The sequence below is a fragment of the Balaenoptera ricei genome, chromosome 2, assembly GCF_028023285.1.
Source record: "Balaenoptera ricei isolate mBalRic1 chromosome 2, mBalRic1.hap2, whole genome shotgun sequence".
Taxonomy (NCBI): domain Eukaryota; kingdom Metazoa; phylum Chordata; class Mammalia; order Artiodactyla; family Balaenopteridae; genus Balaenoptera; species Balaenoptera ricei.
In genome coordinates, this window is record NC_082640.1 from 94,751,098 (window position 1) to 94,776,718 (window position 25,621).

Consider the following 25,621-nt stretch of genomic DNA (forward strand, 5'->3'; position numbering starts at 1 on the left):
ACAGAAGGATTTCAGGAAGAGGATAAAGAACTCCAATATACCCTCACTTGGATTCACCAATTGCAGACATTTGGGCTGCATTTGCTTCATATTTGCTTTATCACTCCCCCTTCCCTCCTTTCCTCATGTGTGTCTGTGTCTGTGTGTGTTTTCCTGATCCATTTGAAAGCAGGTTGCATAAATCATGTCCCTTTATCCCTAAATCCTTCAATGTGTATTTCTTAAAAACCAGGACATTATCTTTAATAAACAGAATACAGTTTTATAAAATTCAGATATAAAACTATTCTTATATAATCCATATTCAGATTTCATCAGTTGTCCCAGTAATGTCCTTTTATACTATTTTTTTTCCTGATCAAGGATCCCGCCCAGGATTGAGTATTTGTCTTGTTTCTCTAGTTTCTTTTTAATCTGAAATAGTTCTCAGCCTTCTTTCTTTCCTGACATTGACAATTTTGAAGAGTTTTTTCCTTTTGTTACCTCATTCATTTTACTTGATGTAGAGTTGAGAAAAGATGAATTGAATTGGCCCTAATGGCTCTTTCTTTACCTACTCTCTACAGATTCTAAGTTAGCTCGGAGGAAGAACATGTTGGTATTAGCTCCGGAACTCCAGTAGCTCCCCCTTTCTAACAAGGCCACTTCCTCGACCAGGTTGCTATCACTGCTTTGGTCGCATGTATTCTCTCACCCCTTTTCATCTAGACAGAGCATTGGGTAAGGGTTCTTTGCAGGGGTTGGGGGGTCCCTCTCTATTGAAGTGCTTTCTTTTTTTTTTTAACATCTTTATTGGAGTATAATTGCTTTACAATGGTGTGTTAGTTTCTGCTGTGTAACAAAGTGAATCAGCTATACGTACACATATATCCCCCATCCCCTCCCTCTTGCATCTCCCTCCCACTCTCCCTATCCTACCCCTCTAGGTGGTCACAAAGCACTGAGCTGATCTCCCTGTGCTATGCGGCTGAAGTGCTTTCTTAAGCACAGTTCTCTGTGAAGAAAATGAGAGCTCAGGATCTCATGTGTGCTTTGCTATTTCTCAATTTATAACTTCTTCTTTGATGAATATTTTTATTTGCCCAGTGTGGCATTAGTGGTGTGTGTGTGTGTGTATACCTCTTTTGCACTATAATTGATGACCGTGAAGGGAAATACTCCAGTCTATCCCAATGCTATGCATTTTGGGAAGCAGCAAAATCCATCTGCCTCTTTCCCCGGTGTGAGACACAGTCCCTCAAAGTCCCTGGAGTGGTGTGGTTACTGGGAAGGTGGATGAGTACCCTAAGGGGGCAGAGTTGCCATAGTATACACTGATATGGAGGCAAATCTTCTGTGTTTGTGTGTGTGTGTGTGTCTGTAATATATATATACAAGAGAAACTTGGAAAGATGAAGAGAGGTTATATGTTCAGTTAATTCTCTGAAATCTAATCTTTTAAGTTTTAAAGCAACCAAGTAACAGTATCTCATGGCAGCATTCTAGAATTTTGAAGTGTAATATAAAGGATTATGATGTATGGGAAATCCAAGTTGGAAGGTACCTGAAGTACGGATGAAATCAGTTTGCAGCTACTGACAGTAGGAAGGAACATATAAGTTGTGTATTACAAACAAGAAGAGCCAAAGTAACAGGCTTGGAGAAATGAAGTTAAAAGGATTAGACGGAGCTCCTGAATAGAAGTGAAAGATCAACGTCATTTCACTAAAATGGCTTCGCGACAGCCTTTCACTGCAGATGACTTCAGTATCTACTATGTCCTGTGAGCCTCTGTCTACTACAGTTTTCTAGATAAGCTTAGCTGAGCTGGAGTGGGGTGGGGGAAGCCATGCTTAAAGGGGTCAGGAGGTACATGCCGAATTTTGAATGGATTCCTCAGGGTTGACCCATTGGAGGTCTCCCAAAGGGAAGGGATGGGACGACGTTATTTAATATCTAGCCAATAGTTATTCCTAAAGAGTGACAGCCCAGGGCCTCCTGTGACATTGGTAAATAAAAGGGGAAATGTCCCTCCGTGTAAAAGAGAGCACTTTTCAAACTGGCAGAATTGTAAGTAGAGGTACTGACATGAGGTAGCTGTCTCCTGGAGTCCCAGTTTTAGATACTACATGGAAAGAAAACCCAAAAGGATGAAGATACTGGGCAGCCTGGTACAGTAGCCAAATTACAAAAGGAAGCTCTGTGTGGAAAGAAGAGGACCCTCTCCTCTGTGCAGGTCTGGTTGATCCACATGGACACACGAATTCCGTAGCTACTGTTAAGGACATCCTGGATCAGTCATTTCTTTAAAGAAATTTTTTTAGGTTACCATTAACTATGTAATCTGTGCCTCGTTCCTTGCATTGTTTAATCCTCACAATCCAACAATCCTATAAGACAGGTAACACTATTCCTATTTTATAGATGAGAAACAGATACGAGTCCCAGATCATGTAACTAGTAAGTGACAGTCAAAATTTAAACTAAATGCTCTTTCTCTCCCCCTCTCTATGTATGTGAGTGTGTGTTTATATATGTATGTATTATATATACATATATAACATACATATGTATGTGCTCTTAATATATGCATATATTCTCAATATGTGTATATATTATGCTCTCAAATGTATATATGGCATATATATGTATATACAAACACGTATATACTCCTAATATTTGATATACAAATCCAAATAACTTGACAGACAGATGATGCGTAGGTAGATAGATAGATATCCCTTCTCTCTATGTGCCACTGTACCTGCCTTAGTATATTACCATGGGCAAATGACGAAACCATTTATTTACACATGATATCTCACCTGTAAAACAGGATTTAAAAATAACTGTACCTACCCCATAGAATTGTTGAAAGAATTAAATGGGAAAGTTCATGTTAAGTACTTAACATAGTGTCAGGTCAATACAAGATAGCTATTGTTATTAACTACTATCTATTGTTATTATTATTACTGCTAATAATAATTAAATTACTTGCCCAGCAAAAAAGGAAATACTTTGGTATTTAGAGAGGAAGTCTGCATTTTAGCAAAGCAATTCTAGGTCTCTGAAAGGCCAGTCTTTTCTGTCCTCTTGCTTTGGTTTTAGGAAGAAACTTTATCTCTGCTTATTTGGCCGCAGGCACTGTTCAAAGAGTCCCAAACAAAGTAATGCAATTTTAGACTCCAAGTCCGAATACTTCTGTCTTTGATAGGGAATGTATTGGGTGGAAGTCTTATGAAGGACTCTTCTTTGTGTCATTAGGTTGAGACGGCCTTATTTCATTTGTACGTATTTTGTTTCCTCAAAATGCTTTCCTTTCTTTCCATGTGGCACCAACACAGCACAGAGCGCACAGATCACTATGACCCCTTTCCAGTTAACGAGGCTGATGAGAACCGGCCCCATTTCCAGGGCGTGACTGGTCTGCGGAACCTGGGCAACACATGCTACATGAATGCCATCTTACAGTGTCTCTGCAGCATCTCACCGCTGGTGGAATACTTTCTGTCTGGAAAGTACATTACCGCTCTTCAAAAGTAAGACCATTTGCCATCCCTGCAGCCAGGCCCTCACCCCTGCTCTCCAAGGTGAGGTTAGGGAAGGGACCCTCTGGAGTCCCTATGAAGGGCTAAACCAGTTAGGAGAGGCTGCAGTGCCCCAGATCCCATTTCTAGGGTGAGTAAAACGGGAAGGTCAACCAAGAAATGGATGAAGCTTTGTTTGGGGTCTGATGCCACATGCTTAGCCAGAATCATTTCCCTTCCTTCTTCCAAGGGATTGCAGTGAGGTTGCCACTGCTTTTGCCTATGTGATGACAGATATGTGGCTTGGAGACTCTGACTGTGTCTCACCAGAAATATTTTGGTCAGCTCTTGGCAAACTCTACCCAGCATTTATGAAAAAGACGCAGCAAGATGCTCAGGAATTCTTGATTTATGTCCTGAATGAACTTCATGAAACTCTGAAAAAGGTAAGTAGAATTAATGGCCTTGAAATAGACCTTTAGCTGTATCAGCAACTTTCACTTTTCATTCTTTCATTTGTTCAGTCAGTATTGCCTACTCTGTGCTGAGCACAGGTGCTGGGGTCACTATGGGGAGCATTCAGGTTAGTATTTGAATGGGCCTGTATTTCCCAAACTTAGCTGTTTATCAGAATCACCTGGGGAGATTTTATGGCACAGCTTCTTAGGCCCTCTGGTGTTATTGAATTAGAATGTCTGGGTTGTCTTCTGGGAAAACTCACTTGGGATTTCCAGTAATCAGCAGGTGTGGGGACCACTGGTCTAGTTCCCTTTGCGGTAACATCTGCTTTGAGTATTTTTTTAGAGTGAAAATTACATTTTTTTATAAAAATATATTCCTCATGAGGTATAATATATAAAATTTACAACTTAAAACAAGTGTTCTTGGTAGTTACAAACCCAAGGAAATATTAAGCTTGGTGTGAGGTGAAAGGACAGATCTGTAAACTGCAGTTTCATCTTTATACTAAATGTGCCTAACCTGAGTTCTTCACTGGATTAGGACATACATTGAATAAAACATGAAATTGCCAGCTACTAAGGAGGTTGCCTTTATTTATAAGACTCACTACCTTCAGCCTTGATCTGAGACCCACACTCTCCAAAGATATGCCCTAGACTTTATGCAGTGTCTTTGTGCTGCTGTTAGCTTACCTCATAGCCAGGAGACACTTATCACGAAAGACCACAAACTATTACTGTTAATTCCTCTCATCTGCAATCCTCAGCTCCATTTTTAATTTTTACTGAGATATTCACAGCAGCACTTTTTTTAGCCAGAGGGGAGGGTGATGGTCAGTAAAAATCACTGAGGTCCTCATCTGCAGCCAGTCTGAAATAAATAGCATTCTGGTTCTCAAGGTTAAACTTGGAGTTAGAGGCATCAAACTACTGTCAGGTGGAAGACACGGGCAGGTGGGTGTGATGAAAGAAGCAGCCAAAGCGGAGCCTGGTGCACAGTTCCAAAGCAGAGCTGACTGTGGAGCTAAAGCGCCTTCAGAATGTATATTCTGCTGAGGCTGTAGAATCACGGGTCAGGGTGTGCTCCCAGAAATACTGTTCCTGAGCACCAGCTAGATTCAAATCAGGCTACAAGGCTAGTGAAATCGGGCTGCCTTTGGAGTTTAAGATTTGCTCTTTAAAAAAATTTTTTTCTAACAATAAAAGAAGAGGCTAAGGAACATAACCTGAAGGGACTGGAGGAGAGATCCAATTCCTTTATCTACCTCTAGATCAGCTTGCATGACTGGAAGCTAGTTTGCAGCTTACCCTCTTCCCAGGAAAAACTGCCTGCAGGACCCTATATCACATTATCATTTACTGTCAGTTTATGGCACCATGGACATGTGTTTTACCAGGGTTAGGGTGTCCTCATTCCTCAGCTTCACTTAAAGAGGGAAATAACTGAATTATCAGAAATCACACATATTATATGCTCTTAAGAAGATCTTATTCTGTTTATTGTCTGAATCCAAAACTAAGTGGTTTTGGGTAGCATTCTGTTAGAAAAATCAGGTCATTCTATTAAAAAAATTTTGATAACCAGTAGTTGATTTGGGGTAAATTTGTTCCTTTATTCAGTACCACCGAAGAAGAGCATATGAAAAAAGATCTATTCCGAGATTCTGCAGGAAGATGATTGCCAACGAGTCCTCCATCATCACCCGGCTGTTTGAAGGGCAGCTCAATTATAGCATCATATGTTTAAAGTGTGAGAACTGTACCTACAAGAATGAAGTCTTCACCATCCTCTCCCTCCCCATTCCATCCAAATACGAGTGCTCTCTTCAGGTAGGGATTCTTACTCCTGGAGACTTCTTTTGTCTTTCTCTACCCCAGCCCTGGGTTTTCCCAAGGCTGTTTCCTACATTTTCTAGTATGAGGGGAGCTACTTTATAACTTAAAAAAATTGGAGACCCGTGATGAAAACGTTTTGTAGAAAAGTGACATACAGCCAAAAGTTACTATGAATTCAGATGTATCTCTAAATGTGCTCAATGAAAGAGCCTCACTGTAAAACTGGAAAGATGGGTGGGCTTTATTCAGTCTATTGAGATGGCTTGGTGCATATAGGGAATTTACACTTATAAAAATTTTATGGCCCTTTCTCATCCCAGAGGTCTGTAGGTACATATTAGGAAATGACTTTGACTCTTATTCTTGAGTTCTTATGTTTTGGACAAAAGCTGAGGAATCTGGGGGGAAAGATAGAATGGAATAGTGCCTTAGTTTACCTCTCGAATTTTCCTTACCATAATACCAAAAGTTAATCTGTAAACGGAGGAGTGGTGGGAGTGGGTGAAAGGTGGCAGTAAAAGCCAGGGAACTGTGAGGAGGCAGGGAGCAATAAGTTTCCTTGCAGGAAAACACACATTTATATTTTTCTTCTTAAATTGCTAAAAGTCTTCAAGTACCAGAGTTAGAGAAAATAATCCTACTACTTATTCAGAACTGGGCTTTGTTCTCAGCTCAAACTGCTAAACACTACTGAAGATAATTCCAAAGCCTCTAAGTGAGGTGCTGGCAATCTGTGCTCATCTTCCTCTTTAGGTTAATGGTTTGCAGAGTGGGGAGCCTGGCTGGTTGAGGATATCTCCTGTGGGCATGAGATCTAATTCCCTCTGTTCTGCTGTCTTTATTATGGGCCACCCCCAAATACAGGGATACGGTCATTTTTCAGTCCCCAGATCACTTTTCTGATGAGATGAGTAACTTAAAGCAGCTGCCTGACTTGGTTAGTGGAAATTGCATAGTTGGTATTATTCTGAAACAAACCAGAAATGTTAAAATGCTGATTCAGAGATTAGAAATGAGATGGACATTTGGATCTATTTCGGTAACTCAGTGAGAAGGCAGCACCTCCTTTGCCAGGTGGACTATATCCAAGCTGCAGCTTGCGGCGCTGGCATCTCTTGGACTTAACTTGGAGAAAAGCACCGAGGATTACATTTCCGCAGCTCTTTCAAAGTTCTAATATAGACAGGACCCCAGGTTGCAGTGGATTCAGTTTGGTCACCAAATGCTTTTTTCCTCAACAGGACTGTCTCCAGTGTTTTTTTCAACAAGACACACTGACCTGGAACAACCAAATTTACTGTTCCTTTTGCGAAACCAAGCAAGAAACAGCTGTGAAGGCCAGTATTTCTAAAGCACCAAAAATAATTGTCTTTCACTTAAAAAGGTATGGATTTTGACATTTTGTGAGCAGATTTTTTGAACAGCTTTATCATGATATAATTCACATACCATGCAATTCACCTATTTAAGTGTACAATTCAATGGTGTTGAGTATATTACATTAATTTTTTAAAATCTGTGGTAAAATATATATAACAAAATTTGCCATTTTAACCATTTTAAGTATATAGTTTCACTGGCATTAATTACATTCACAGTATTGTGCATCGATTTTCCAAAACTTTTTCATCACCCTCAACAGAAACTCTGGAACCATTAAGCAATAACTCCCCATTCCTCTTCCCTCCCAGCCCCTGGTAACCTCCAGTCTACTTTCTGTGTCTATAAATTTGCCTGTTCTGATACTTAAGTGCAGTCACACACCATTTGTCCTTTTTGCTGGCCTATTTCACTTAGCATGTTTCCAAGGTTCATCCTTGTTGTGACGTGTACCAGAAGTTCATTCCTTTTTATAGCTGAATAATACTCTATCGTATGTATGTACATCACATTTTGTTTGTCTGTTCAACTGTCAATGGACATTTGGCACTCACTTTGAGTGCTTTTAAAAAATAAATTTCCGGGCTTCCCTGGTGGCGCGGTGGTTGAGAATCTGCCTGCCAATGCAGGGGACACGGGTTCGAGCCCTGGTCCGGGAAGATCCCACATGCCGCGGAGCGGCTGGGCCCGTGAGCCACAATTACTGATCCTGCGCATCTGGAGCTTGTGCTCCGCAGCAAGAGAGGCCGCGACAGTGAGAGGCCCATGCACCGCGATGAAGAGTGGTCCCCACTTGCCGCAACTAGAGAAAGCCCTCGCACAGAAACGAAGACCCAACACAGCCATAAATAAATAAATAAATAAATAAGTAAAAATTAAAAAAAATAAATAAATTTCCTATAAAGATGTTATAAAATAAATAAGTAAATAAATTCCCTAGCTCTACCCTTGGGGATTCTGTTCGCACAGGTCTGAGGTGGAATCTAAGCATCACTATTTAAATTTTTAACACCCCCCCCCACCACACCGTGCTCAGTTATTATTTTTATTTTTTATTTTTAAATTTATTTTTGGCTGCATTGGGTCTTTGTTGCTGTGCGGGCTTTCTCTAGTTGTGGAGCATGGGTTGCGGTGCGCAGGCTTATTGTGGTGGCTTCTCTTGTTGCGGAGCACGGGCTCTAGGGCACACGGGCTTCAGTAGTTGTGGCTCGTGGGCTCTAGAGCACAGGCTCAGTAGTTGTGGCACGTGGGCTCAGTAGTTGTGGCCCGTGGGCTCTAGGGCGCAGGCTCAGTAGTTGTGGCGCACGGGCTTAGTTGCTCCGCGGCATGTGGGATCTTCCCGGGCCAGGGCTCGAACCTGTGTCCCCTGCATTGGCGGGCAGATTCTTAACCACTGTGCCACCAGGGAAGTCCCAGTTTTTATTTTTAAAAGTTACAAATCTACAGAAAATTTGAAAAGGTATATAATGAATACCCATATACCCTAGAATCTTCATTAGTTGGTGCCACTTTGCCACATTTCCTTTTGTTCTTCCTGTCTGTCTCTTTCTCCCTCCAGCCCTCCCTTCCATTTTATTAGCTGAACCGTCTAAAGTAAGATGCAAACACCATGGCATTTCATGCTTACATACTTCAGCATGTATCACCTGAGAATAGGACATTCTCCTACATAATCACAACACCATTATCATATAGCCCAAGAAATTTAACAATAATTTTATATCACCCAAGATACAGTCCATATCTAAATTCCCCCATCCCCAAAATATCTTTCATAACTTTTCTTCCAATCTAGCATCCAGTCAAGGGTCATACATTGCGTTTGGCCGTCTCTTTAGTTTCTTTTAATCTAGAAGAATCCTTCCCTCTTTTTTCATATTTAAACATTTTTTTCTCATTTTGAGTTTGTTTAGATTATGTCACCCATCCTGGATTTGTCTAATTGTTTCCCCATAGTTAGATTCAGGCTAAACTTTTTTTTTTTTAGCAAGAATTTGCCATAGCTGATGTTATGGACTCGTCATTACATTACATCAGGAGGCAAATCATAAAAGTTTGTCCCACTATTGGTAATGTTAAGTTTGATCACTTAGTTAAGGTAGTGACTATAAGATCTCACCATTTTAAGGTATAGTAGTTTTCCCCTCTGTAACTAGTATCACTCTGGACTCATGGATATTTTTAAACTTAATTGGTTTAATATCCATTACTATTATCATTCTTCTCCATGTTCAAATTATTCAAAGTTGGCCAGTGGGATCCCCTTCAAGCCAGCTCCTGTGACCCCATTAGTTAATTTAAGTTTACTTACATATATAAAATGTATCCTTCTTTTATATAGTTCTATGAATTTTGATAAATGTAATGTAACCGTCACTGCCAACAGAGATTCTTTCCATCACCCCAAAAAGTTTTCTCATGTTCCTTTATAATCAATTCCTTCTCCCACCCTCAGCCCCTAGAAACTTCTGATCTGATTTCCATCTTTATTGCCTTTTCCAGAATGTCGTATGTTATACCATATGTGGCCTTTTGAGTTTGGCTTCTTTCACTTAGCACAATGAGATTAATCCATGTTGTGAAATGTAGTCATGGTTCCTTCCTTTTGATTGCTGTGTAGTATACCCTTTTATGAATGTACCAAAATTGTTGATCCATTCACTAGTTGATGAACATTTGAGTTGTTTCCAGTTTGGGGCAGATATGAATACAGCTGGTATAAATTTTGCATATAGGTTTCTGTGTGGATATAAGTCTTTGTTTCTTCTGAGGTGATACCTAGGCATGGGATTGCTGGGTCATATGATATGATATTCCCTTAGTTTTTGCAAACAAGATTTCTTGCTTTCTGGCACAGGAAAATCTCAGCCTCACCCAGTAATTTCCCTTCCCCCGACCTAAACCAGCTGTTTTTCCAAAATGAACATAATTTATTCTTTAAAAAGCTCTGGGGTGATTCTGATATGAACTCAGATTTGGGAACTGCTGATCTGTATAACACATAGAGAATGTGACAAGATTTTCACAAAATTTTATCTTATTAAAGATATATTAAAACCTCCAAGTTGGAAAACAGGACACTGCGAAGACAGTGTGTGCTGAAATCAACATAAGGAAAAGCTGAGTCAGCTTGGTTAGAGTGAACAGCATCAGATGGAGGGAAGACTTCTGGAAGTTATCAATGTGATTTCTACTCCCCCCGATGCTGAGCTTGGCTTTATCCCTTTCTTTTTCTCCCGCTAGATTGACTCTACCCTGTCTCACTCCCTGACTCAGGCTCTTGGCCCACTTCAGCCTCAGTTTTGGCTGTGGAGATTCAAATATATGTAGATAAGAAAAAAATAATTTATGTATAGGTCTACACCAAATAATCTTTCCAAGAAATTACTTTTAACTATACTTGGAACTTGTGAAGGTATGTGGACTTCATGAGTGGTTCACAAACTTACTTTCTATTTTACACATTTATTATATCTCTGCAGGTTTGACATTCTGGGTACAATGAAAAGGAAACTGAGCACAGATATTCATTACCCGCTCACTAACTTGGACCTTACTCCTTACATTTGTCCAGTTTTTCGGAAACATCCTAAATATAACCTCTGTGCAGTGGTGGTGAGTAAAATACTGAAACTATTTAAAGTAACACAGGTTTAAAGAAAACTGTAGAATTATCTGCTTGAATGACTACTACTTCTATCTCTCCCTGACTTCTCCTATACTGCCCTTTTTAAAACAAAATATAGAGCCTGGAAACTCCCTGCTTTGACCTTGAACAGTAGAGCAGTGAAAGAATACATGAAAGAATACAATGTCCTCTATGCTGCCTCCCCACTGTCCCTCTACTCTATTATACTACAGAGTATTTATTTATTAGTATTTATACTAATAAATAATACTATAACAATAGTAGAGAGAGGCTATTTCAGATCTAGGGACATTTGTGAGCTGTGCTCTGGGGGCAGCAGAAGTCGGTTCCAATAGCTTTATGTTGAATAATCATGAGCCCCTCTACGGTGAAAGCCCCAAACACGAGGTACATGGTAGTCATAGATTCACTGCCTGTGTGCATCAGTCCTAAGGAAACTCTGGGGGTTCCCTCTGGCTCTAAATCAACTGTCATCATTGAAGGAAAGAAAGCATGGAGTATAATTCAGACCAAATCGTCTAGAACTTCCCACAGCATCAACCACCCCAAGCACCAGGCCATTTTCTGGGTTTCTATTCTGGATCACAGTGTTAAAGATCTGCTTCAGAACATTCAGATTTCAGTTGAACCTGGAGGTCCAGTTGTGTCCAATGTCAGATGGGCGGGGCTCCCCCTGGAGCCCAGTATGATTCACCAGAGCCCTCCAGGGTACTGAAGTCTAATTTCCCTTTTTGGCTTATCACTGAATTAATATAAAATGTTGATCCCACTGGTCTTTCTCTTTAACATCTCTCAGAACCATACTTCAAACTTAAAAAAAAATCCTTCTTTACTTTTTCCTTTTTACTTCAAGCCTTGACATTCTCCTTTCTAATTTATCCTGCCCTTAAACATGATTTTCCTTCTCTCACTCGCCAATTTGGAAATCTAGAGTGACATCCTCTTCCCTATCATAATAGACTCTAATGTGAATTCCAAAATGATACGTCCCCCCCTATATTTTACTGTTTTAACATCTCATTATAAGTGTTTCTGCTTCAAAAAAAATCCAAAAGCAGAATTATTAAAAATTATGTGGTAATTATCTACAGTTACATAAAAAGAGTCACCCAAGCTTCCTATAAATTCTTAATCCTTTTAGTGTTTAAATTATTAGTTGAAGGGTAAAAATTGGTTTTGAAAGAGAAATATATCTAGAATTTCCTGCAAACTGATGATTGATCAGAAACAAGAACTAAGCATCTTAGAAACTACAATGTATGGTCATAGGGAAAGGCCATCCATAGCTCTGTTACTCAAGGTGTCGTCCCCAGGAGACACCTGTTAGGAATAAGGAATCTCAGGCTCCACCCCACATTTACTGACTAGAAACTTGCATTTTATCAAGATCCCCATGTGATTCGAATGCATATGGAAGTTTGAGAAGTACTCAGCTAGACCAGAAGGGAAGGATTACCTCCACACCACCCTTAACAGAGATTTATCCAGCTTTTGAATAAGCCCTTAAAGAGCTTCCTGCTTTATAAGGAAGGCTCTTTATCTGCCAGATTTGTTTGGTTTATTTTACAAACATATAGTGCTTGCTATGTACCAAGCACTGTTCCAAGCACTTTATGCATTACCAATCATTTAATCCTTATGTAGCCCTGTGAAGTGTAGGCACTATTATTATCCCCATCTTACAGAATGGGAAACAGGAACAGAGGTTAAATAATCTGCTCCAATCTACTGCCTACAAAGGGCAGAGCCAGGATCTGAAGCCAGGCAGGCTGGCTCCAAACTGTCCTGCTCTCACTGCCATGTTATGCTGCCTCTGATTGTTAACTTGTCTCTCTGTATGGGGCACAAATCTACCTTCGTCCTTGTAACTCCTTCCATTTGTCCTAATTCTGTCCTCTGAGGTAGTAATAGTAATATGTACGTGGATTTTTGGTTAACAAATGCTTGTACATATATGTTAGTTAAACAGAACACATTCTTCTTTCTTATACGTGATGACCCTTCAAATATTTGAAAATAGTGATCATACACCAACAGTGTTTACCTCCTTCAACCCTTTTCAGATGATTGGCTTCTAGAAAAACTTTTTTAAATTATGAAATATTTCGGGCACAGAAAACAGAATACAGTAAGTGTGCACACAGATGTTAAGAATAGAATATTGTAGAAAACATCAAGCCCCTGTGTATCTTTAACAACCCCACTCCTCTCCCTTCTCTGTCCTGAATTTGGAGGGAATTATACCCATGCATTCTTTCATATGTGTCTGTACTATACTTTCACACTTTTATCACACATGTGTGATATAGTGTGTTTTGCGTGTTTTATAAATCTAGTATCATTAACTGTACATATCCTTCTGTAACTTTTTTCCTCAGCATTATTTTTATGATATTAATCCATAGTGATATATTAGCTTTAGTGCATACATTTACCTGCATTTACTAATTCGTTGTGTCTATTTATTTATCATTTCTCCTGTTGCTGGACAGTTAGGTTGTTTCCAGCATTCTGCTCCTACAACTTTGTATAATGCATTGTCATGTGCTAACACATGAAACTTTATATATACGTGTGTGTGTGTATGTTCTCCCAGATCACATTTTGAAGATAACTGACCTGAATCTCTCCTTTAATCTATTAACATAAAACACTTAATTTCTTTTTTCTTTGCTAAAAATGTTTTCACATTTTTTGTATCTATTTTCACAGTCGAGAAACTAACGTGTAACTTTCTCATACTGTTCTTTTCTGTTTTTGTCTTGAGGATCAGCCTGTTTCTAGCCTCATAAAATAAGCTGGCCATTCTTTTCTATTCTTTGGCACAGTCTGCAGAAGATAAAAATAACTTGTTTTTTGAAAGGCTGGTAGAATTAAACAAAAAAACTATCTGGTCCTGAAATTTTTATTCTTGGTGGGTGGATTTTTAAATATTTTTTGAATTTGCTTTAGCCAGGATGAGACTATTCAGGAGTTTCTGTTTCTTCATTTTTGAAAAAATAAACTTTTTATTGAGATAAAACATACATATAGAAAAATGCAAGCCATGAATGTAAAACTCAATAAATTTTCGTAAAGGTAACCTGCCCTTGTAACCAGAAAACAGTCCAAGTAGAATATTACCAGCACCCTAACTGCCCTTGTGCCCCCTTCTAGTCCAGGAGACCACTGGCTGCTGACAGAATAGGTTTTGCCAGCTCTTGTGCTTTATAGAAATGGAATCATACTGTGTGTACTCTTTTGTGCCTGGCTTCTTTTACTCAAAATTATGCAACATTCATTCCTATTGTTGCATGTATTGTAGTTTGTTCCTTCTCATTGCTGTATAGTATTACACTGTGTGAAAATACCACATATTGCTCTGCCCAAAGATCATGAAGACACTTACCTATTCTATCTTATAAAAGCTTTGTTTTACTTTAGCATGGTTTAAAAAATTATATTTAAAACTTCCCATTTTTTACATTTTCAAATTTATTGGCAGAAAATTGCTCACATTATACTCTTGACATTTTAATATCTCTATGGAATTCTCAGTTCTCCCTTTGTTTATTCTTAATATTATCTGTGTCTAATCTGTTTTTTCTTGGTCAGTCTTGCCAAAGTTTATCTATTTTGTTATCTGAAAGAACCAGCTTGTGGTTTTGTTGATTCTTTATTCCTTTGTGTTCTATTTCATTAATTTCTGGTCTTTATTTCCCTTCTTGTACTTTCTTTGAGTTTCCATCAACATGTTATTTAGAGGTGCATTTGAAAAATTCCAAACATAATTTTATTTAGTCATCTTTTTGTTACTAATTTCTAACTTAATTGCATTCTTATCAGAAAATATGGTCCAAATGGTATCCATTCTTGGTACGTGTTGATACTCACTTTGTGTCATAGTTTTGTGTGTGCTTGAAAAGAATTTTTAAATTAGGTTCAGGGTTCCATATGTCCATTAAATATAATTCGTTAATTGTGTTGTTTGAATATATACTCTTAATAAGTTTTTGTTTGCTTTAACAAGATTAATAACTGAAAGATATATGATAAAAAAGACTGTGATTTTGCCAAAATTTTCCAGTAATTGTCATAATTTGAAGCTATGTGTGCAATTTTATATCTTTGTAGTGAATTGTTCCTTTTGTCATGCTAGGGGAATCTTTTATACTTAGCCATACTTTTTCACTTAAAGTCTGTCTAGTCTGATATTGAAAAAACTATTCCAGCTTTCTTTTGGATGATAGTATTTGTTCTTTTTCTGCCCTTTTCTTTTCTTCCAGTTTTATTGAGATATAATTGACATACAGCACTGTATAAGATGTACAGCATAATTATTTAATCATGAAATTATCACAATAAGTTTAATGAACATCCATCATCTAATATAAATACAAAATTAAAGGAATAGAAAAAAAGTTTTCCTTGTGATGAGAACTCCTAGGATTTATTCATAACAACTTTCATATATGACATACAACAGTGTTAATTATATTTATGTTGTACATTTCATCCCTGGTACTTATTTATCTTATAACTGGAAGTTTGTACCTTTTGACCACCTTCCTCCAATTCCTCCTTCACCCACCCCCCGCCTCTGGTAACTACAAATCTGGTTTCTTTTTTTTTTTAAAGAAATCACATTAGGATTTTCTTTTTGGTTTCTTTTCCTATGAGTTTGTTTGTTTGTTTGTTTTTCAAGTATAATTGACTTAAAACAATATGTTAGTTCCTGTCACACAACAGAGTGATAGTTCTATACATTGATAGTTCTATACATTTCAAAATGATTACAGTAAGTCTAGTTATGCTATATCACTACACAAAGATATTATATAGTTATTGACTATATTCCCCACACTGTATATTTCACCCCTGTGACTCATTTGTTTTGCAACTGAAAGTTTGTACCTCTTAATCTCCCTCATGTCTATCTTTCCTTCGCCTATGCCTCTCCCTTCTGGCAACTACCTGTTTGCTCTCTGTAGCTATAACTCTGTTTCTGTTTTGTTTGTTCATTTGTTTTGTTTTTCATATTCCACATATAAGTGAAATTGTATAGTATTTGTCTTTCGCGGGCTGACTTATTTCACTTAGCGTACTACCCGCTAGGTCCAACCATGTTGTCACAAATGGCAAGATTTTATTCTTTTTTTTTTTTTTTTTATGGATGACTAGTATTCGATTGTGTATATACACCACACATCTTCTTTATCCATTCATCTATTGATGGGCACTTGGGTTGCTTCCATATCTTGGCTATTGTAAATAATGCTGCAGTGAACATAAGGGTGCATATATTTTTTCAAATTAGTGTTTTGGTTTTCTTTGGATATATGCCCAGGAGTGGAATTGCTGGATCATATGCTGGTTCTATTTTTAATTTTTTGAGGAATCTTCATACTGTTTTCCATAGTGGCTGCACCAAATTACATTTCCACCAACAGTGTACTAGGGTTCCCTTTTCTTCACATTCTCACCAACACTTTATCTTTTTTAATAATAGCCATTCTAACAGGTGTGAAGTGATGTCTCATTGTGGTTTTGATGTCCATTTCTCTGATGACTAGTGATATTGAGCATTTTTTCTTGTACCTGTTGGCCATCTGTGTGTCTTCCTTGGAAAAAATTCTATTCAGCTCCTCTGCCCATTTTTTAATAGGGTTTTTGTTTTTTGGATGTTGAGTTGTATGGGTTACTTATATATTTTGGATTTTAACCCCTTATCTGATATATCATTTGCAAATATCTTCTCTCATTTAGTAGGCAGCCTTTTTGTTTTGTTGATAGTTTGCTTCACTATCCAAAAGCTTTTTAGATTGATGTAGTCCCATTTGTTTATTTTTGCTTTTGTTTCCCTTGCCTGAGGAGATACATGCAAAAAAATATTTCTAAGACCAATGTCCAAGAGCATACTGCCTATGTTTTCTTCTAGAAGTTTTCTGGTTTCAGGTCTTACATTTAAATCTTTAATCCATTTGAATTTATTCTTGTGCATGTTATGAGAGAGTAATCTAGTCTGATTTTTTTGCATGTAGCTGTCCACTCTTCCAACACCATTTCTCTAAGAGGCTGTCTTTTCCCCATTGTGTATTCTTGTCTCCCTTGTCATAGATTAATTGACCATGTAAATGTGGGTTCATTTCTGGGCTCTCTATTCTGTTCCACTGATCTATGTGTCTGTTTTTGTGTTAATTTCTCTTTCTGATAGTTTGTTGTTAGTGTACAGAAATGCAGTAGGTTCTGTATATTAATTTTGTATCCTGCAACTTTACCGAATTCATTGATGAGTTCTAGTAGTTCTTTGATGGCATCTTAGGATTTTCTTTTTTTAATGCTATTTATTTTATTTTATTTATTTAAAAAATTTTTTATTGAAGTGAGTTGATTGTTGTGTTAGTTTCTGCTGTACAGCAAAGTGAATCAGTTATACATATACATATATAGACTCTTTTTTTAAGCTTCTTTGCCCATATAGGTCATTACAGAGTATTGAGTAGAGTTCCCTGTGTTATACATACAGTAGGTCCTTATTAGTTATCTATTTTATATATAGTAGTGTGTATATGTCAATCCCAAACTCCCAATTTATGCCCCTCTCCTTACCCCCCGGTAACCATAAGTTTGTTTTCTACATCTGTAACTCTATTTTTTTTGTAGATAAGTTCATTTATACCCTTTTTTTAGTTTCCACATATAAGCGATATCATATGATATTTGTCTTTCTGTCTGACTTACTTCACTTATTATGACAATCTCTAGGTCCATCCATGCTGCTGCAAATGGCATTATTTTGTTCTTTTTTATGACTGAGTAATATTCCATTATATATGTATACCACATCTTCTTTGTCCATTCCTCTGTTGATGGACATTTAGGTTGCTTCCATGTCCTGGTTATTGTAAATAGTGCTGCAATGAACATTGGGGTGCATGTATCTTTTCAAATTATGGCTTTCTCCAGATATATGCCCAGGAGTGGGATTGCTGGGTCATACAGTAGCTTTATTTTTAGTTTTTTAAGGAACCTCCATACTGTTCTCCGTAGTGGCTGGACCAATTTACATTCCTACCAACAGTGTATGAGGGTTCCCTTTTCTCCACACCCTCTCCACCATTTATTGTTTGTAGATATTTTGATGATGGCCATTCTGTCCAGTGTGAGGTGATACCTCATTGTAGTTTTGATTTGCATTTCTCTAATAGTGATGTTGAGCATCTTTCTCATGTGCTTTTAGGCCATATGTATGTCTTCTTTGGAGAAATGTGTATTTAGATCTTACACCAATTTATTGTTCAGTTGCTTCTTTTTTTGATATTGAGCTGCATGAGCTGTTTGTATATTTTGGAGATTAGTTCCTTGTCAGTTGCTACGTTTGCAAATATTTTCTCCCATTCTGCAGGTTGTCTTTTTGTTTTGTTTTTGGTTTCCTTTGCTGTTCAAAAGATTTTAAGTTTATGTAGGCCCCATTTGTTTATTTTTGTTTTTATTTGTATTACTCTAGGAGGTGGATCGAAAAAGATCTTGCTGCAATTTATGTCAAAGAGTGTTCTTCCTATGTTTTCCTCTAAGAGTTTTATAGTGTCTGATCTTACATTTAGGTCTTTAATCCATTTTGAGTTTATTTTTGTGTATGGTCTTAGGGAGCATTCTAATTTCATTCTTTTACATGTAGCTGTCCAATTTTCCCAGCACCACTTATTGAAGAGACTGTCTTTTCTCCAGTGTACATTCTTGCCTCCTTTGTCATAGATTAGGTAACCATGGGTGCGTGGGTTTATCTCTGGACTTTCTATACTGTTCCATTGATCCATATTTCTGTTTTTGTGTCTGTACCAACTGTTTTGATGACTGTAGCTTTGTAGTATAGTCTGATGTCAGGGAGCCTGATTCTTCCAGCTCCGTTTTTCTTTCTCAAGATTGCTTTGGCTATTCATGGTCTTTTGTGTTTCCATACAAATTGTAATATTGTTGTTCTAATTCTGTGAAAAATACCATTGATAATTTGATAGGGATTACATTGAATCTGTAGATTGCTTTGGGTAGTATAGTCATTTTCACAGTATTGATTCTTCCAATCCAAGAGTATGGTATATCTCTCCATCTGGTTGTGTCATCTTTTCTTTCTTTCATCAGTATCTTATAGTTTTCTGAGTACAGGTCGTTTGCCTCCTTAGCTAGGTTTATTCCTTGGTATTTTATTCTTTTTGATGCAATGATAAATGGGATTGTTTCTGGGATTTCTCTTTCTAATTTTTTGGTTTGCTATTATTTGTTGAGGATTTTTACGTCTATGTTCATCAGTGATATTGGCCTTTAATTTTCTTTTTCTGTGATATCTTTGTCTGGTTTTGGTATCAGGGTGATGGTGGCCTCATAGAATGAGCTTGAGAGTGATCCTTTTAATGTGTTAAGAGATTTCTGTGTATTAATTTTGTATCCTATAACTTTACCAAATTCATTTATGAGATCTAGTAGTTTTCTGGTAGCATCTTTAGGATTTGCTATGTATAGTATCATGTCATCTGCAAACAGTGACAGTTTTACTTCTTCTTTTCCAATTTGGATTCCTTTTATTTCTTTTTCTTCTCTGATTGCCGTGGCTGGGACTTCCAAGACTATGTTGAATAATAGTGGTGAGAGTGGACATCCTTGTCTTGTTCCTGATCTTAGAGGAAATGCTTTCAGTTTTTCACCATTGAGAATGATGTTTGCTGTAGGTTTGTCATATATGGCCTTTATTATATTGAGGAAGGTTCTCTCTATGCCCACTTTCTGGAGAGTTTTTTTTTTTTTTTATCATAAATGGGTGTTGAATTTTGTTGAGAGCTTTTTCTTCATCTGTTGAGATAATCATATGGTTTTTATTCTTCAATTTATTAATATGGTGTATCACATTTGCATAAATTGAAGAATCCTTGCATCCCTGGGATAAATCCCACTTGATCATGGTGTATGATCCTTTTAATGTGTTGTTGGATTCGGTTTGCTATTATTTTGTTGAGGATTTTTGCGTCTATGTTCATCAGTGATATTGGCCTTTAATTTTCTTTTTTTGTGTGATTTTGATATCAGGGTGATGGTGGCCTCATAGAATGAGTTTGGGAGTGTTCCTTCCTCTGCAACTTTTTGGAAGAGTTTCAGAAGGGTAGGTGTTAACTCTCCTCTAAATGTTTGATAAAATTCACCTGTGAAGCCATCTGGTCCTGGACTTTTGTCCATTTCTTCTAGGCTGTCCATTTTATTGGCGTATAGTTGCTTGTAGTACTCTTATGATCCTTTGTACTTTTTTTTTTTAATTTTGGCTGTGAAAATTCTTAGTTGTGGCACTTGGGATCTTAGTTGCTGCATGTGGGATCTTTAGTTGTGGCATGCGGGATATTTTAGTTGTGGCATGCGGGCTCATAGCTGCATCACGAGGGCTTCTTATTTGCGGCATTCGGACATCCTAGTTGCAGCATGCAGACTCTTAGTTGTGGCATGCATGCGGGATCTAGTTCCCAGACCAGGGATCAAACCCAGGCCCCCTGCATTGGGAGCATGGAGTCTTACCCACTGAACCACCAGGGAAGTCCCATGATCCTTTGTATTTCTGTGGTGTCAGTTGTGACTTCTTTTTCATTTGTGATTTTATTGATTTGGGCCCTCTCTCTTTTTTTCCTTGATGACTCTCGCTAAAGGTTTCTCCATCCACACTGCATTAGGAGGCAAAACTCGACTTCAAAAACTTATAGTCTTTGGATCCAATATGTTAAGAAACCTCTCATATATGGTTGTCCTCTCCTCAGCAGTGGGAGCCATTTTCAGTAATGACATGGAGCTGAAGGCGACCCTTCTCCCCTTGTTCAATTCTCCTTGTCTAAAGAGCTCTTCTTCCTCTGGGCTTTCAAGGGTAAGTGGATTTACAAATGCCCGCCCTTTGTTTTCAGAATCAAGAGCCACCATTACAAATGTCACATCCAAAACAGGGGAAAATTCATTGTCGTGTAACTGGAACATATGCATCCTCACTTCCATGGACGTCTTCCCAACCCAACTAACATGGCCACTGAACTTGATGTCCTGTTCTGGGCTTAAGCTCTTCTTACACATATCAATCCTGTCCACCAGGGCTGTAACTATTGATAAAGGAGACATCTTAGCTGAATGTTTTTTGTTGTGCATGTAGCAAATAAGAACTCCTAAGCTGTCAAGATCCTCAAGAATCCTGCCAAACCTTACAGTGTTTTGAACAGTCAAATATTTCTCTCGTAATTCAGGGTGACTGCCCAAAGGTAAGAGAACTTCAGTGTAACTGTCTTTCATTCTCCTAGGTGGCAGTCCTTCCTGTGACTTAGCCAAAAAACTATGAAGTAATTTTCTTTCCTCCATTGCTTTCACGTGCTCTCTCCAGTTTGTGGATGCTCCTACTATCTCCTGCAACTTATCTGGAATTTCATGAATGTGGAAGACTCTCTGTTTCTCGGGATTCTGAGATCCTTGAGTCAGTTCTCTGATGGGAGCAAGCAGCCCTTTACTCAGGGTACAAAGCTGCAGCACTGCCCGCCTCATCACGCTTGCCTGCCGCCGCGCACATGACCACAGACCTGGGCTCTGTGTGCCGGTCGGTGGAGGGAAGTTGAGGCAATGGATGGCAGGAGAAGGAGAGGGATAACGGGTGCCGGACTGGACCTTGCTCCCCAGGACCTCACCCTTGCAGTGTGGCGATGGGAGGGGGCAGGGGCAGGCTAGATTTACCAGGATCTTTACCAACCTTTTTGCAAACTAATCTCTCTTATATATTACTTTTTCATTTGTATTCAATTTTATTTGTGTAGGACATATTTCAGTAGACTTTTCAACAAGGGTCTCTTATCCTGAAGTCTCCCAAGTCTTTGATTGAAAAAGTCTTTAGTTTACTTTGATTCTTGAATAATTTAACTAGAGACCAAATTCTAGATTATTTTCTTTTATCATTTTGAAACTATTTTATTATTTCTGTTTATATGGCTGCCATGGAGTTCTACCATCATGTTATTCTTTTGTAGGTAATCTTTTCTTCTTGTTGCTTTAAAAACTTTTCTCTTTGTGTTTGTTGTCTTGCAGTATTATTTTTATTTATCCTTGGTTCACTGTATTTCCTAAATTTGAAGATTTATGCCTTTCATTAATCATTTCTAGTCATTATCACTTTCAATACTGTTTTGCTCCTATATTCTCTAGAACTTCTACTAGGCATATACTGAATGTTCTCATTCAACTTTTTTTTTTTTTATTTGTGGCTGCGTTGGGTCTTTGTTGCTGCATGCAGGCTTTCTCTAGTTGCGGCGAGCGGGGGCTACTCTTTGTTGCAGTGTGTAGGCTTCTCATTGTGGTGGCTTCTCTTGTTGTGGAGCACGGGCTCTATGTGTGCGGGCTTCAGTAGTTGTGGCTTGTGGGCTCTAGAGTGCAGGCTCAGTAGTTGTGGTGCACGGGCTTAGTTACTCTGTAGCATGTGAGATCTTCCCGGACCAGGGCTTGAACCCATGTCCCCTGCACTGGCAGGCGGATTCTTAAACCATTATGCCACCAGGGAAGTCCCTCATTCAATGTCTCGTCGCTACTACACTCAGGGTAATTTCCTGTTTTGTTTCTATAGTTTATTCATTCTCTCTTCAATTCTATGTACTATATTTACTCTCTACATTAAATTTTTAATTTCAAGTATTTATCATTTCTGAAAGTTCTTTTTAGGTTTTCAGTTTGCTTCCTTTTCTTAAATGTCTATATACTTTCTGTATAGTCTCTATTACCTAAAGTCCTTGGAGTTTTTAATCTTGCTATTTATTGCCTTCTCTTACTCCTGGTGAATTGTTTCCTTGTCTGTTCTGTAATATTGAATTTTGAGTTCAGCATCACTGGGTTTTATATGTGGGTATCCTGTACAGCCTGAATTAAGGTGCATCAATCAGAAAGTAATTCTCTTTTCTTTTGCCAAGCAACCCCAAAATACTTTTCATTCTCACCTTAAATTCACAGGATTCTGAGACACAGACGGTAGTATAAATTTGAATCCCAAACCAAAGAGAAGCCAGGTCTGTGGTAACGACTTTCCAGGAATGACTTTTATTCTTTGTACCCAAAGCCTAAGCTAAGCACTGGAGGATGGATTTGTTCCCCCCTAGTGTATTCTTTTATTGAGGGTGACTCTCTTTAAGAAGTTGTGGCTATGTGTGTGGATTTCAATCCAGCTCCTCACCTTGCAGGGACTTAAGACTTTACCTCCAGCCCTTGTGTGACCTTTAAAACCCAAGCACTGTGGTTCCAGGGACCAGGAACTGTCTTTGCTCTCAGGCAGTCACAGCATTAACCACACATCATGCTAATCTTTTATTTCCTCTGTTCTTGGCCCCTGGAGATTACTCTCACTATACAATCTTTAAAGTTAGCCATATATTTTAAAGGGTATTTACCATGTTTTATCCAGCATTCTGTTTTATTTTTTTTGGCTGGTTGAGTCTTCGTTGCTGCACATGGGCTTTCTCTAGTTATGGCGCGCGGGGGCTACCCTTCGTTGTGGTGCGTGGGCTTCTCATTGTGGTGGCTTCTCTTGTTGCGGAGTATGGGCTCTAGGTGCGTGGGCTCAGTAGTTGTGGCTTGTGGGCTCTAGAGCGCAGGCTCAGTAGTTGTGGTGTATGGGCTTAGTTGCTCTGCGGCATGTGGGATCTTCCCGGACCAGGGCTCGAACCTGTGTCCCCTGCATTGGCAGGCAGTTTCTTAACCACTGCGCCACCAGGGAAGTCCCTATCGAGCATTCTTTACAGTTTCGTAACTAAGGCTTTTAGGCTAGCTAATTGTCTGCCAAAATTACTGGGAATGGAAGTCTAGAATGATGCTTCACCCTACCCTATTCTACTATGTCAATTTTTTTTGTTTACATTATCATCAAAACAGAACATATTCCAGCCATAATCTGTCTAGTCACTTTAGAACATTACTTCATCATCTGGATCCACCAGATGTTTTGTTTTTCTCAAATTACATCACACTATTATGGGCACCATTTTATAAATAAGGAAGTTTAAGCATATCAGCTTAAGGTCACATGGCCAAGACCAGGACCAGAGCCTGAATCTTTAAAATGTAGCTTTGGGATATTTCTCTAAGGTGTAACAGGAGATGTGGGGAAGATGAAGGTCTAAGGGAACACTTAATAAGTACCTCCTATGTGCTAGCACTATAAGAGAAACAGTAGTTGTATAAGACAAGGTCTTATTACCCATTTTAAAAGATAGGGGAATTAAAGCTCAGAAAGGTTAAATAATTTCCTTAAGGTCATTGTGTAGTATTAGAGCTGTATTCATAAAATTGACTAGAAAAATCCATTTTCTTCCCTCTACCCCAGCGGTCAGCAAACTTAAAAAGCTAGATAGTAAATATTTTAGGATTTGCAGGCCATGTAGTCTATAGTCTCTCTTGTCTTACACTTGTAGTGTGAAAGCAGCCACTTAAAAACATAAACAAGTGAGCATGGCTGTGTTCCCATAAAACTTTATTTAAGGACATTGAAAAATCTGAAGTTCATATAATTTCACACGTCACAAAATATTATTCTTCTGATTTTTTTCAACCATATAAAAATATAAAATGCATTCTTAGTTCACAGGCCATATAAAAACAGGCAGCAGGCTGGCTTTGACCCATGGGCAAATGGTGTGTCAACCCCTGCTCTATGCCATACCACCTTCTGAGAAGTGAGGTTCTCCAATGCCTTTGTTTCAAACATTGCTTTACTGGGTTAGGGAAGACATGGGAAAAAGAGAATAGAACAGGTTCTTTTCTGGGCCTTGGATGACCAAGGGGGCTGTTGCTGTACAACCTCCTCAAACTGTGTGGTAGCAGAGTATGCAGTTGTTTTAATGTCTTGTTCCAATGTTAAATGTCTTTTTTCATGTCTGTCTTAGACTGTCTTCAAAATTAAACTATAAGCTCATTTAGGAAAGATGACTATTTTCTTATTTTAAAATTTCCTTTGATGTTTAATAGTCTATGTACAGTTGGTGCTCAGTATTAACTGATATTAGAAGATGCCAAATACTATCCTATTTCATTCACAGAGTCTATTAAATAATCGATGGACACAATATATAACCATTTCACTGACATGAAAAATATACCAGTCAGGCTATATGTATGATTTAACGTAACATATGATTTCCTTTTAATCCAGTATAAGGGACAATTATAAAAATATTTCTTGGCCCTACCGTTTTGGTTCTAATAGTTAAGGTATTCAAATGTAAATACTGTGTGACATTCCTTTCTCCCGTAGAACCACTTTGGTGATCTGGATGGTGGCCACTACACTGCTTTCTGCAAAAACTCAGTGACTCACGCCTGGTATAACTTTGATGACACACGAGCCAGTGAGATTCCAGATACTTCAGTTCAAACCGCTACAGCATATCTCCTGTTCTATAGCTGCCAGCCCTTTTCTATACCTATACAAAAACGCAAGAGCTAGGAAAATGGTGTTTCCTGAAAATTGCAAAACTAGCAATTAGAACCTAGTACTTAAGTTTTGCTTTGTCATTAAAACTCTTGCAACTTACTTGCATCACTGACATTTTTAAGTCTTTCTGGCATGTTATGCAACCTTTCACAAGGTAAGTCTATAAAAAGATGGGTCCTGGCCCACTGAAAGAGGCAGCATGAAAATGATGCAATGCTAACGAATGGGGACCTTCAAAGCAATCAGATTGTAAGTATTGTGTTCAGGTTTCAAAGTACAGTGTTTATTAGTGTGTATTTTTATCATAAACTATCTCATAATAATTATATATATC

The 25,621-nt window shown here is 38.3% G+C and overlaps 2 protein-coding genes across 2 annotated transcripts; one reads left to right on the forward strand and one right to left on the reverse strand.

The window, feature by feature from the left end:
* Positions 1-1,709: 1,709 nt before the first annotated feature.
* Positions 1,710-25,299, forward strand: USP50 (ubiquitin specific peptidase 50). The gene is made up of 7 exons (XM_059913318.1): positions 1,710-1,762; positions 3,327-3,521; positions 3,760-3,955; positions 5,591-5,800; positions 7,048-7,190; positions 10,669-10,801; positions 25,108-25,299. Exons 1-7 carry the CDS (start codon positions 1,710-1,712, stop codon positions 25,297-25,299), a joined length of 1,122 nt encoding a protein of 373 aa, XP_059769301.1.
* On the reverse strand, positions 12,099-21,368 carry LOC132360813 (acyl-coenzyme A thioesterase 9, mitochondrial-like). Its single transcript, XM_059915898.1, is given in 2 exon segments — positions 12,099-12,155; positions 20,493-21,368. Coding segments are annotated over 2 exon segments (933 nt in total).
* Positions 25,300-25,621: the final 322 nt, after the last annotated feature.